This window comes from Protopterus annectens, chromosome 9.part0 (assembly GCF_019279795.1).
Source record: "Protopterus annectens isolate FY-2018-M chromosome 9.part0, PAN1.0, whole genome shotgun sequence".
Classification (NCBI taxonomy): domain Eukaryota; kingdom Metazoa; phylum Chordata; order Ceratodontiformes; family Protopteridae; genus Protopterus; species Protopterus annectens.
This window is the reverse complement of record NC_056743.1, coordinates 668,977,211-668,992,531: the sequence shown is the minus strand read 5'-3', so window position 1 is coordinate 668,992,531 and position 15,321 is coordinate 668,977,211. Positions and strand designations below refer to the sequence as shown.

Below are 15,321 nucleotides of genomic sequence, written 5' to 3'. Positions count from 1 at the left end.
TTGTCTCAAATGGCTCCCAACTGAAATGTCAGCACTCAAAATGCAGACTGCGGACACGGACAAAAAAAAAAAAGAAACTTCAGGAGAAAAGCAAATCTCTTTCACTCTTCTCCAAACTTCTTTTTTTTTGAGGGGGCAAGGCTTCCCACCACCACCAATGTCAGGGAAAACCACCCTACACTCCCTGAACTTATATATACAAACAAACAGATTTTCATACCTCGGAGAAAAGGAAATATTCTGGGAAATCCCCATCTTAGACTTGGTATATGTAAGTCCATTTTTCTCACTTCTACAGGTATACCTCAAGGATCCATCCTCGGCTCATTACTCAAACATTTTTATTAACAATTTAAATACATCCATATAAAGAAGGCACACTTGTTGAATATTCAGATGACTCCACTATCATCTGCTCTTCAACTAGTCTAATGTATTTACAACAGAAAACCCAACAAGCATGCACTTCCACTGAAACTTGGTTTACCAAAGTCAGACCCTTACTTAACCCTAACAAAACCAAGCTCCTTCTCTACTCCAAAATCCTTCTCCCTCCCATGAAAAAGCAACATTCAAGATTTATACCTTCAATAATACTAACACTGAATTGGTTCCCACTACTAAATTACTAGGAGGTCATCACTGATGAAAATCTTAAATTTTATCTTCACATTCAATGTAGCATTAAGAAAATTTACCAAAAACTTGGTATGTTATACAGGAACAAACACTTCCTGAACATGCCTACCAGAATTACTCCAGCCAAATCCTACCTTGTGCCATCCTTACTCTATAGTGCGCCTCAATTTTGAACAATTTACAGTCCTCCTTAAAATTTAAGCTTGAAATTTGTTACAGTTTAATCTCCAAGTTTGTTTCTAATTCAAATCACTCCACACACCACCATAAAGTACTACATTCCCTTAAGTGGCTTGAACAGTCCAACTATCTTTCCTATCTGCATATCATAATTATGCATATAATAATCCACAAAACCTTAGCTTGCCCAGCCATCAGTCAATTACTCAACCTTTACATCCCAAATAGAACTCTCAGACCATAAGATAAACGCCTCCTCAATGTATCCAAATGCATCAGATCCTTTGACCAAAGCTTTTACTCTTAGTAGCAAAAGTTTGAAACTTCCCACCTTAACTATTAGATCTACCTCTAACCTGTCCTTTTTCAAATGCGCATTAAAAGAACACTTAAATAAATCCTGGATCTGCTCCTGCACTTATCCAGGATGAATTTCCAATCTCTATCTTTCTGCTTTCTCTCTCTCCCCTATTACATTATTTTATTTCTTCTTCATACTAAACCTAGTCTGTTACATCATCTGCTCGATTCATACAATCCTGATTCTTTCTCTATCTGCCCTATTTTTATGTACAACTTTTTATGCACTGAATGCTAAGTTGCTCTATCTAGATTGCACTATTCCTAGGTTTATTAAACTATAGTGGGTATTATCAGACCGTGCAATTATGTCAGTTGATCTCATATCACTGTATCCAAACCATTTACGATCATAATCATACTGTAATTGGTTACAGACTCACGTCTATTACATCTATTATTCTAAACACGATAATTTGCCAATTATATTATATTGTCATTTATTTCTCTCATCACGTTTGTATTCCGTGTTATTTGTGGAGTTTTTCTCCCTGGGCCTCTGCTGAAGAGACACACTTTATTGACCCAGATGGACACACTTGGTAAACAAATGTCAAATAAATAAAATCAATCAATAGGTTTATCAGAAGAGATGCAAATTGCAGAAGTGCCTTCCACAGGATTTTTAAACAGAAACTTAATCTGGGATTAAATATCTGTCTGATCTTTTGGGAGCCAGAAGCTGAGTGCCTGGGGCAACAGAACTGGACTGAAAAAGCATCCAAAAAGACCCCACTCAAGAACAGTAGGTAAAGGGGGAGAAGCTGGGATGCCATTTCCAAAAGACTAATATTTTTTCTGTACCTCTGAAATCTGCCTAGATTCTCATTCAAAATGCTTCATCATATTTAAGATGGTCTCTCCAAACTTCTACTGGAAAATTAGATAAAAACAGATCTCTCATCATCTGAAGGGACTTGGCCAGGAGACTGCATTTGGAAGGAGTAGGTCAGAGAATGGCCAAAATCAGAAGCCTCATCTTCAAAGGAAGATGAATCGAAAGCCATGTTTTGTGGGGGGAGGGGTTGAAAGAGGCTTCAAAGACAAAATGGCTTAAACAAACCTTGAGAGAACTCCACCCACTCCTTATCCATAGGAGAGGAAGGAGGAGCTTGAGGGGAAGCAACAGGTTTAGTTTTCTAATCCTTTTTTCTTTCGGTGTGATGTCTGCCTGTACTAGATGGAGTGGCACAGTTCCCTGACATACCTTGATTAACTTTCTTGGGATCTCTTACCTAACCAGGATCTGAGGGATGCCCTTTGTCTCTCCAGTAAAATGACTCAAGGTTTATTTTGGTCTGCAGAATCTTCAATCATTAAGGGCTCTGACATCATACCGGGGATCCAATGGGGTCTGGGTAGATGACATACAAGTAGCAACAGGACATACTGCAGGTTCTGAAACTTCAGTGGGCATGCCAGAGTCAGAAAAGGCTGCCGCAGTATCTGGCCTATGCTTTTTTAACGTTTTCTTAACTGGTGGAGGTATGTCGAGGAAACATTCTGCCAACTTGGAGAATGCCAAAGGTTTTGTGATGCTGGGTCTCCAGGAAAGACTTAAAGACATGATAAATGAGACCGTAAGGTCTTAGGAACAAAGAAACTGCAGACAGAACAGGCTCTGTAGTAGTATTCTGCTCTAATGCGAGAGATGCACTAGATTTGCAAGTCTTTGTATAAAATTTGCCTACTAAACTCGCACTTACCCCTCCTAATTGACATTTAATACCGGTACGGAAAAAAGAAAAACAGTTAAGAAATATAAAGCAAGGTTCCCCAATGGGACACTTACCCAAGTATTCAAAGCAGCAGTATCAAGGACGAAATGACTATCAGTCCAACAGATACACTACATGTGTTTAGGCTGGCGGTGAGAGTTTGGGCTATTATGCTCATACATCTGCTTATAAACCCCTACATTTGCAAGCTGGGGTCACATATTAGAAGTACGATCTTGGGAAGGTAAAGCTTCAGCACCCTGGCTGGACATCAGTTTTGATAACCCATGTGTAAGGAATACTGCAACAGTGATTTCAGTTAGGACATCAACATACATAGTCCCAGCCAGGCTTAGCAGTATCCATACTCAGATCATCACACATTTTTTTCCTGACTGTCAAACATCTTTACCTTTCCATTTAAAGAAGTCTTTCATTTTAGGAATAGTGTCCCCAAAAGAAATTTAGTCAGTTGGGCAATCTGAGAATAGTGTTATCAACTTCTGATTCAAACCCACAAAGTGAAGGAATCCGAGACACAATCTAGCCCTTCCTTATCTGAATCTGACAAACCTTCTTTGAGACAGAAGGAAACATTTGCTCTTTAAAGGAGAAGTGGAGGAAGAGGAACAAAAAGGACTGAAGTGCTTTAAAGAGATTTTTATTTTTTATGCTTTAAACAGATCCTGAGCAAAACTGAACCAGTCCTCCTTGATGGTTTTCTGAATAGAATGGATTAAGAAGGTGGAGAAAATGTGTTTAGTCTTTTGGGAATATTTTCCAGGAATGTCCAGATATCTGGTCTTTGGGGAGGAAGCCATAGGCTTAAGAATCATGGACATCCTATCGAACTAAAAGTTGGTCGATAACTTCCCTATAGCTTAGATAAGATCAAGCTAGGTTCTCCCCCTCCAGCTGACTCAGCTGTATTTTTGGTGTTATTGGACATGCAGCCATCATAATCATCAACCCCCTTTATTTTCTCCATTTTCTACATGGGATCAGGGTACAGCCATCCTTAGCTGTAACGGTCTCCAAAGGGGCTGTAATTAGCGGGCCAAGGAAAAGCAGGCAGACTGTCCAGGGGCTGTGAATGTGCCTTGCCTGAGTAGTCAGTCTCAGACTAAACAAGAGGATGACATCAGGTTATTGTCTGGCACCTCTCTTGAAGATATTCACTTCTTTTTCAACTGACGGATAAGGTCTGAGGATAAAGAGGATGTTTCCACAGCCATACAAGACCAGTCTTGAAGACGTCTGCTTTCTAGGTCCTGAAGGAATTAAGTCTGCTTCTAATGCTGTGGGTAAAAGCTTGACAAACACTACAGGTTTTTATATTGTGTTCAGCCCCTTCAGCAAAATAAACAAATCAAATGTTTTTGTATCCAACATCCACAGTTATACTTGCCTTTCCAGACATTCAAGAAACTTTTCACACAAAAGGTTATACATAAAGAGGAAGGGTCCCCAACGGGGCATGCATCTGCCTTAAAACTCTGTACTAAAGTTTATTAATACGATGAGTAGACTTGTTGCTGCCAAAAGCCTACACTAGTGGACTAGCAGCAAGAAAGATCTGAATTTTTGCTGAGACTCTATGTCCCTCCTATACCAGCATACTTTCTTGTGCTAACAGTAGATATATGCCAGGAAAGGAAGGAGTCTTAGCTTTGCAAACTGGCAAAATAAAAAGTTATGGCTTACCATAACTTGGCATCTGTGTTGTCTTCCTTCATTCATCCTCACGACAGGGTCTTGGATCCAGAACTCAGATCCAGCTCGGCCACTTCCACAGACATTGATCACTCTCAAGCTCCTCCCTCATACCCACAATCCCCTGCATCCACCCAACTACCTCAGCTCGAGTTTGCAAAAACCAGTCATGCCCCACACAGACACAAAAAATCAGCAGAAGAGGCTCAGACACAAGACTAACAGTCCTGAGCTTGTCCAGATTCCTCAAGGAGGAGGCAGGTGGAAAACTGAGGATGAATGAAAGAAGACAACACAGATGCCAAGATACGGTAAGACATAACTTTTTAATTCGATTATGTCACCTTCATTCACCTTCACGGGTCACAGTCCCCAGTTACGAGAACCATGGGTGGCCCTCATGGAAGGACATGCCGGACCACCAACAAGCCAAAGGAAGCCCTGCTCCTGGAAATAACACCCAACTTGTAATAAGACACAAAAGTGTAATTATTGGACCATGTAGCTGTTGCATAAATATCAATAGAAGTCCTGGCATAGAAAGCTGATGAAGTAGCCATGGCTCTGGCAGAATGTGCCCTAGGTGGTTTAGGTAACTGCAACCCCTGAAGAATAAATGGAGATGCAATCAGAGATCCATTTTGCCAAGATAATGTTCGACACTGCTTGTCCAAGTCTATTCGAAAAAAAGGCAATAAAAAGCTGGTCAGACTTTATGTGCTGCTTGGTCCTGTATAAATAAAAACAGAGCTGTCTATGAACATCTAAAAGCTGAAAAACATACTCCCCCCTTTGTTTGAAAATTTCAGAAAGAACACTGGAAGTTGAATGGACATAATATTGCTTTCTGTAGCCACTTTAGCCATAAAAGGATTAGTGCATAAAGGCACTCTATCCCTATGGAACAGTATATGTAAGGAGGCCTAGAAGACAGAGCCTGAAGCTCAGAAATCCTCTTGACGGAAGTCCTGCCACCAAGAGAGATGTTTTCCAGGATAGAAACTTCATGTTGCAAGTAGCTGCAAGTTCAAATGGGGCCCTGAGTCAGTGACTGCAGCACCAGAGTAAGGTCCCAAGGAGGAAAAAGATCCCTAATGGGGGCCCCAATAAGAAAACACCCTTCATGAAGGACTTGCAGTCTGAACATGAACAAGGAACAAGTTTGACTAGGTGTGTGGAAAACAACCTCTTCCACTTGCTATTGTATATCTTCTTAGTGGAAGCTTTCTGCAATACTAGAAGAATTTTTTGGACTGGGGACTGAAGCCTGGAATGTCTAATCAAGGTTAGAATTGGAGAAACCAAGCGGTCAATTTCAGGGTTCGAAGAGTTGAGTCCGGATGACAAGTGAGACAGATGGTCCTGAATGGGTTCCAGTATCCAGGGAGGATACTTCAGGTGAGACCATAGGAAGGAGAACCACACTTGGCGAGGCCAGAAGGGGGCAATGAGGATGACTGAGCTCGTCAACCTGCTTGTCTTCTGAAGAAACTTGGAAATAAGTGGAAAAAGAGGGTAAGCATATACGAGACCCAGAAGCAAATCATGGACTACAGCATCCCAGGGGACTACCACAGAGGAGGGATCAGAGCAAACAACTTGATGCATTTGTTGTTGAGGGGAAAGACAAAGACGTTGCAGCAAGGCTGACCAACTGCTGAAGATCATGTTCGCTACTGACTGGCTGAGGGCCTACTCATGCAGAATCAGAAGCGACATGCTCAGTCCATCTCCTAGATCACTGGTTTTCCCTGGGATGTGCATTGCAATAAGTAAGCAGTCTGAAGAGATCGCCCACTCCCATGCTCTCATGGCCTCCCTGCACAGGGGATATGATAGGGTTCTCCTCCTTGCTTGTTGACGTACAAGACAACTGATGTTGCTGGTGTGTACTGCAACAGTCCCTAGAGGGACAACATCCTGAATGGCTTGCAACATCAGGACAGCTCTCATCTCTAGGACACCGATATGCAAACTGGTCTCAGGAGAAAATGTGCCTTGGACCATCTTTCCATTGTAATCCTCCCCCACCCAAACTGGGAAGCATCCGTGGTCATGGTGGCTATGGAAGGATCACTGACGAAAGGTCAGCCGAGAACATTGTCGGAATGAATCCAATAATTGACAAAGTTTGCAGATTGGCATCAATATGAGGTGAACAGACAAGGGCTGAGACAGAATGGACCATTGACTGGCTTGAGTCCACTGTAGAACCCGCATGAAGAACATGGCCAGGGGCACTAACAAATGGCTGCAGACATGGACCCAAAGACCTGCAAGATGAGACGAGCGGAGGAGGCTTGATTGACTAATAACTGCTGGACTTGATTTCTAAGAATGGTTGCACTGTGTGGGTGAAGAGAAGCTTTTCTGCTGTCTGGTATCGAGCTATGTACCTATGAACTCTATGTTCTGAACTGGAGTCATGTTGGTTCACGTTTATGATGATGCCCACAGATTGCACTAACTGGAGTAAGTAGTCCTTGGCCTGAATCAGTTAATGCTTTGTGGGGGCAGTTAGGAGCCAATAGTCTAAATATGGAAACACCTGGAATCCCTTGAGCCTCAGGTGAGTGGCTACCACCACCATGAATTTGGTAAACACCCAGGGGGCTATGGTGAGTCCAAAGGGCAGTGCTCTGAACTGGTAATGACTGGCTCCTAGCCGAAGTGCAGAAATCTCTTGGAGTGTCTGTCTATTTTGATGTGACAGTACCTGCACTTGAGATCCATCGAGCACATCCAATTATCCTTGTGCAACAACGGCAGAATGGACTGAACCATAACCATTCAGAACCTCGCTTTTGCATACTCGTTTAACTTGCTGAGATCCAGGATAGGTCTTAGGTCTCCCGCCTTTTTCCACACTAAAAAGTAATAGGAATAGGTACTGAATCCTCTCTGTTCGATTGGGACCTAATGGATGACTCTCTTGCAGCAGCTGCTGAATTTCCTGCGCTGCCTGCTTCCATTGACCAGGTGACATGTTCAGGAGGTTTCTTGAGTTCGGAAGGGTAAGGGAAAAGGGAATATAACAGCCTCTGGATATTACACTTAGTACCCAATGTTTCTGAGATAACTGGGTCCAGGCTTCGGGGTGCAAAGTTAATTGTCCCCCGACTGCCTCCAGAGACAGACAGTTGGGCAGCACCTCAGGAGCACTAGCAGGGCTTTTTAGAAGGGGATTCTCCAAAGTCCAGGTTCTGCGGACCCCCTCTACCTCTGGGGTGGCACCTGCCATCAAACCCTCCTCCTCTGCCTCTACAGGAGGACTCTCTTCACAGATCCTGGAAATGCCCTTGGGATTTGTGGAACCACATTTTCTTGCCCCCACGCTGGTTTCTGGAAAAGGACCTATGGGGTTGGAAAATCTGACTCCAACAGCAGAAAGGGTCTTCCCATACTTTTTGCTGTGTGTGAGGATGTCTCTAATCTAAGGCCAAAAAAGGGAGGAGCCATTATAAGGGGCATTGACCTTGAAAGGTTACGCAAAATAAAACAGCCTCATTCAGGCATGTCTCCTCAGGGAAAGTCCTGAACTGGCTGCTCATGAGGTACCCTCCGTGGTATGGGAGATTAACCTCATCGAAGAATTGGCGATGGATGAAAGTGGCCAGCTTGGGAGAAACTTTCTTAAATTCCTCCGCAGACATGGACTCAGAGGGAAGCTGTCAGATCTTTGGCCAGATCCCTTTGTAGCTGAGTGAAATGAGCTAAACAATGCAAGACCTCAGCGCAAAAGTTGCCGAGGTGTAAAAGCACTTCCCAGTTCTGTCCAATGCTCTGGACTCCTTGTTCAGCGGATGGACACTGGCAGTCTCCTCTGCTAGTTCTTTCTTGGTGGCCACTGCCACCACGATAGCTCTGACCACAGACCCCTTAACTCCAGTGCTTCCTGTCAGGGGACAATAAAAACCTATCGGGCTACTTGGATATAGCCTCGATGACATCCGGTTCCTTCCACCCACAGCAAGATGTTAAATCCACCAGGGAATCTGCCGGGGGGGGGGGGTCACCCAGGACGCAAAAGGGCCCATCCAAAATGCCTCCAAGAGAAATGACTCCTCAGAGGAAGGAGGTTGGGCAGACCCACTCACCTTTCTGCCTCAAGCTTTCCAAGATGTCTCCAAAGGAGACCTCCTAAGGTGGGGATCGGGGGGATCCTTCCCCTTCATCAAAGTCAGTATCCTCGGTTAAGGACTCCAGAGGGGAGTCCACGTGTGCCTCCTTTTACACGTCCTCTTCCAAGAAACCTCCTCAGTGGGGTAGGCTGGGGAGGTATCAGAAGAGGGAGATCCCTCCTGAGCAGGGAAGTCTTGGAGGCCACTTGGGATGGTAAAACTTGTGGCAGGATGAGAGAGAAAGACCTGGATCTGGAGGTATGGGGCAGATTGAGGAACTTGTATGGTTGAATCTCCAACCTGGGAGAACACTCTTTCCACTACCTGAATGGCCAAAGGGCTAGGTGAAGCCATATCCAAATCCCCTGGAGTTGAAGCTACTGACGAGAAATAAACAGGACTTTGCACCGGATGCACAGCCTCCAGAAGGGATCAGACACAAGCTATAAAAGTGCCGAAGCCCAAGGGAAGGGAAGGCTCCAAAAAGGAGGGAGCCGATCCCAATCCCTCAAACCTGACACCAATGCCATGGCTCTGAGACTCACTCTGCTCTGACAAGGCTGGAACAGGGCTAGTCAAGGGCATACTTGGCGTTGAGGAAGGAAGCTTCCACCAGGCGACGTCCAATGTGTACGGCAGTCCTGAAACTCTAGACTCTGAATCCAGGGGATGGATTTGAGAAGGAGTCTTGATAGAATGGCCCAGGTAGCTCAAGGATCCGACAGGGGATGGAGTGGGAACTACCCCATCTGGATCTTGGCCTTAAGTAACTTCCTCACTACCCTGTCCATGTCCACCTCAGACAAACTTCTCAAGGACCTGAAAGAAGCTGAAGAGGGTGGCCAAGAGTGCTTGGCTTTAGAAGACAAAGCCGGAGACTGAGTCTAGCTCTTCAGATCCAAAGGCCTAGGATCCGAAGCAGGGACCAAAATCAGAGCCGGGAAAATGGAAACTAACAAAATTAAAAAAAACAGTAAACTTCCTTACAGAGAGCAAATTACTTTACTGGTTAAGCGCTTTCGTTCGAAAGAACTTCAGCGTGAACAAAAGTGCTTAACCAATAATGTAATTTGCTCTCTGGAAGGAAGTTCACTATTTTTCTGAATTTTGTGCTTGGTTGGTGGACTGGTTGCTGTGGAAAAGGAAATAAGCTCCCCTGGATCTGGCGACACCATAGGATTCGAACATGAAGCAGACTGCTGTGGATCCGAAGGAGTTGGCTCCACATACTTCTTTTGCTTCTTAGCAGAGAGTCTCTCAAGGAGGCAGGGAGGGACCACTTCTTAGACTCCTTAGATGAAAGGGAAGATGATGAAGCCAAGGTAGGGGTCTGAGCCTCAGCCGAGGATGGAAGAAGACCCCTGAGAATAAGTTTGTTCCCTCTGACAGGGCCCAGGCATTAAAGACAGCATAGACAGAACATTCAGCTTTTCAGTGATCAGCTTCCAGGCAATACACACACTCCTTGTGGGCATCCTGGCTGGGGATTTTGTGACCACAAGAAGTGCAGTACTTAAACCTGGGAACCAGCTTGTAGGACATGATATCCCGCCAAAACTAACTGACAAGAAGAGAAGAAAAAGTAGAACCAAACACAGGACAAACACTGTAAGCTAAAGCACACAAGTAATTAGCAATGCAAACTATAACTACTGCCAAGATTTAAACTTTTAAGATAAACTTATAAGGAGAACAGGAAGAAAAACTTTTTTTTTTTTTTTTTTTTTACTACAGAGAAATGGAGAATGGAGCAAAGATCACACACACACACACGAGAGTGTGGAAGGAAAAAACTGCCAAAGGCACTTACAATATGACAAAACTCCACCCAACTCTTGAACGAAGGAATTCGCATCTGACTCACAGGAGCGGCAAATGAGATCTGAAGTAGTTGGGTGGATGCATGGGATTGTGGGCATGAGGGAGGAGCTTGAGAATCGGATCCAAGTCTATGGCGGTGGCTAAGCCAGATCCAAGGGTCGGATCAGAGACCTTGTCGTGAAGGTGAATGAAAGAGACAACATCAGATCATATGGTTATCCTGGTGAAGAAGTCTCACTGCTAATGAATACTGCAATAATGATCTTATGAAAAATATCAATCCTGCATAGGAGGGCAATTTTCATTCTACTATGCTTCAGGTGCTTTGCTAGTTTATACCCATAAAATTTAACTATGCGATCACATTTCTAGTATTTTATACCACAGCAATTCACTTTCAGAAAAAATGACAACCTGCAGGTTTAGCTGAGCATTTTACTGATTTTTTTTTTTTTTTTTTTAGCTTTTAGACAAGTCAAACCATTGCTTAAACTCTTGCTTAAACTGGCTCCTTCCCTCATTGGACAGTTCAGAAACACAAGAAATAAAGAAATCTTACCTGATGACCATACAGGTGACTACCGAGGTACGAGAGGTTAGCCTGCTCACTTTGATCTATAAGGAGAAGAAAAAGAAAAAAAAAAAAAACATGAAATAAATAAAACCTAAAGGCAAATAAAAAGCAATACAAGGGAAATAAAAACTCAAACTGGGACAATTGTTTACGCCTACAACTACAACAGATCATAAAAGTTATGCACTTACCATAACGCTACTTGTGTTGTTTTCTGCCCATCTCAACATATGGGTTTTGTCAGATCCGACTGGATCAGACATCACCTTTTTTAGATTCTAGGATCCAGGTCTCAGGCTCCACGCCCTACTCATAAATTCTATTCTGTCCCAACAATACCACAGACAGAGTTCATAGAGGGCGATCCCTCTCAACCTTGCGATACAAGAAATCTGAACAAAGCCTAAAATAATGGTAGGACAAAGGCCAAAAAATAGGGATAGATTTTACATATTACTTTTATAAACTTAACAGGATTTGTGTTATGTATTTTCTGAAGGATATGAAGTCTGAAACTGAAATGTATGTCATTTAGTGACTGCAGTCCTCAGTGATTTGACAGAAAAGTACAAATTTTATGAGGAAGAGATCAAAATTTAAGGGAAACGTCTGGACATTGAGAAATCTGGACAGTCGAGTGGTTTGTTGCCCACTTGTATACTAAATCTGTATCTAAAAAAATCCAATAAAACTGAAAAAGGAAGAAAAACAAGATAGTTATTACAGCAGATAGGTCCAATGCGGCCAGTCAAGAACCACAAAGATGGCAAGGCTGGCCCTACCGACTGAAGATCATGGCTGCAACTGACTGGGGGACAACTCATGAGACAGGAAGACGGATTTGCTCAGTTTATACGCTAAAACACTGGAACTCCACTGGATGTATGTGCCACTAGAATGTACTGGGAAGACATCTACTGTCAAAGCCTCATGGCTCCTTGACGTAACAGACCTGAGCAGGTTCCCCCTTGTTTGATGATGTACCAACACCACAGCCGTAATATTCATCTGGATGGAAATCACACCCTTAGTGATGGAATTCTAAGGCCTGGAATGCTAGGAGGACTGTCATCTCCAAGATGCTGATGTGAAGTTTGGCCACTTAAGATGTCTTTTCTTTGAAATGTTACCCCCCCCACCCCCCACCCCAGAAGGAAGGCATCTGTGGTCAACTGTGGCATTATCAGGTAGAAAGAAGGATAAATAGGTGACTGAAAACTACTAGTGGGGAAGTCAACCAGCAGTAAATATGATGCCTGCATACTGCTGTTAACCGAAATGGAAATTGTATGGGTTGATACAGCATGAATCACTTGGACAGAGAGGGTTCTACTGCAATACCCTCATGTAAAATCTGGCCTGAGGAACAAGTGTAATTGGAGTAGCCACTGACCACAGTAACTGAAGGATAAGTCTTGCTGGGGGTTTCAAGAGAGAAAGGACCAAGGAAGCTTGCCAACAAAGTACTTGAGTGCAGACGTTTGTCAGCCTGAGAAAGTGTCCAGGTGGTACCCTATGGAGACTGTTCATCTGGACCAGTATCAGCTAGCTTTTCTTTAGGTTGACAATTATCACTAGTTGGTGATGTAACTGGAGCAAGCAGTCCCCCTGTCTGAATAAGCAAACTGCTGGTGGATGCAGGGAGGAGTCAGTCATTTAAGTAAGGGAACACTGGTACCCTTGCAACCTTAGGTGCATTGCAACCACTGCCATACACCTGAACATCCTGGGCCTGTGGTGAGACAAAAGGGCAGTGCTCTGAACTGGAAGCGGCTGGCCCTCAGCCTAAAGGGGAGGAACATTCTGGACTGCTTCACTATTTTTGTGATATTAAGCATTCTGAAGATCTACTGACCATATACATTCATCCTTCTTTGCATGTCAGTGTACAGATGTCTGTAGAGTCGCAGCTAACCACTCTGTGTTGGATAGCAGGCGTATGAACACATTAGACACTGACATGCAAGTTATCAGAGGGGGACTTGGAAAGCTTCTTGGTCAAGTCTCTGGAAAGGTGTCAAGATGGACTAAGTAATTCAGCACATGTAAAGCAAATGTCGCTCAAATGTAAGCTCACTTTCCAAACTTGTTCAATGACCTACACTCTCGTTAGGGGGATGGACAGACATGTGCTCTTCTGACAGCTCCTTTTTCGTGGCTGCCACAACCACAATGACATCTACAGCAGTACCCTAGCTCCAATAAGGCCAACTCCTAGGAGTAACCGAAACTTTGTTAGGCTTCTGCTGGATCGGCTCCACCACGTTTGGTTCCTTCCATACCTGCTGACAGGCCATATCAATGAACTCTTCAGTGGAAGGGACCACCCAGGAAGTAAATGGCTAGCCCTGAGTTAGTGAAACCAACCCCCTCAGCTTAATTAATTCTAAGATGTCTCTGAAATGGACGTCATCCAAAAGGGATCTTGGGAAACCCTCCCCTTCCTCAAAGCTGGTACCCTTCAAAAGGAACTCCTGAGGGGAATCCACATGTCTCCTTTTTCAAGCCCGTTTACTATGGATTCTCTGGTGGGAGGGTCTGGGGATGGCTTGGAAATGGAAGGGGAACTCACCTGGTTAGAAATCCTTGAGACTCAAGGGAACTGGCTGCTACTGTGACAGGATAAGAAGGAAGGGTTGCAAGATCACAGAGGAATGGAACGGTGCTGAATGAAGGTGAAAGACCTCTCTAGATCTTTAGAGTACCCTTTCAACGGCTTTAAAATGCTGAAGCCAAACTTGGGGCAGAGGAAAAACCCTTACGATCTGAAGACCCCAAAAAGTAAACCTCCTGGGACAAGATCTGACTTGGCTTCAAGGCAGACATTCAAGCCAAATTGTCAAGGGCTAAAGGAAGGGACAGCTCCAACAACCTGGAATCTATTCTGAACTCTGATTCTGACCTCTTGGCTCCAAAACCCTTGACAGCAGACATCAGGGTGAAGCGGGTAAGGTAAACGGTTAGAGTCAAAGCCAACCAAGCTATCACCTTTGACAAGGTCATCCTGCAGGAAATGCACTGTTCTCTAGCCAATGGATCCATACGTTGAATCACAGAAGGTGAATTCAGAAGGGTGTGCTATTGGGGCAGGGGAGTAGGTGGGGGCACCATAAGGATTCCCCTCAATCTTGTTTTGCGTCCTCAGATTTTTGCATTATCCAGTCAGCATCACTTCAGACACGCTCCTTAATGACCAAATTGACCTGAAATTGAAAGGCACAAAGATGGAATGGAGGACCGATGCACTGATTTCTACTGTACACTGGGGGAATGGAGCCAAGGACTGGTTGGTTCTGGAAAGAACCTAATAGCAGGATGAGAAGATTGGATCCAAACCAGTTCCGGAAAAGCACACGGAGCCCAATCATTATCCTTGCCATCCGTCTTCTCTTTTTTTCTCTTTCCTAGTCTTTCACGTTGTCTTTTTCTTTAGAGGGCCTAGTCTTGTCCACAACCTTCCTGGTGGAAGGGGAAGCACAGGTTGAAGCAAGAGGACTCTATTCTCTTGCTGCGGCAGGGAGAAGATCCTTTAACACCAATTTTAGTCTATCTATGAGAGCCCAGACCCTGAATGAGATACAAGACTCTCACTCAAACATCCAAGTGAGTCACATCCAAATAGTACAGCACAAAGAATGAGGGTCCTGGGGGGAGGGATCTTGTGCCCACAAGTGTTGTACTTCTTGAAACCAGTAGCCTCATTCACTCATGGCATCCAATAAGCCACACACACATACAAAACACCAAAGTTAATCATAACATTGATTAACAAAAATCAGCTAAGGTCTAGTGTAAGATAAACAAGCTGTACAGAAAAGCAGAAAAAACACTATATAAAAATGTGTGTGTTTGTGAATATATATATCTAGTACTAAAACGTAAAAAAAAAGTGTGGCTACCACAGACTCTAGCATAAAATCCATTTTATTTCCAAATTAAAAAATGATCTAAAATACAGTTAAAACATAAAAAGGATGAGCGCTTTCGGGTCCTTACAGCCCTTCTTCAAATCTATAGGCACAAAAACAGTTCAATTCATCACAGTTCAAAAACCCATGCTTTTTTTTGGGATTGGACAATGGATTTTGATCTCTTGATATTTGAACTTTTTTTGTGCCAACAGATCTGAAAAAAGGTTCTAAGGACCAGACAGCTCTCATTCTTTTTATATTTTAACTACATTTTAACTCGTTTT

General features: G+C 43.6%; 1 protein-coding gene across 1 annotated transcript in view; it reads right to left on the bottom strand.

Annotated features, from left to right (window-relative positions):
* Positions 1–15,321, bottom strand: part of PRRC2A (proline rich coiled-coil 2A) — a 3,202,076-nt gene that overhangs the window by 590,680 nt on the left and 2,596,075 nt on the right. Inside the window, exon 27 of the mRNA XM_044082142.1 lies at positions 11,112–11,167. Coding sequence (XP_043938077.1) covers positions 11,112–11,167 — 56 coding nt within the window. The remainder of the gene's footprint in view (positions 1–11,111; positions 11,168–15,321) is intronic.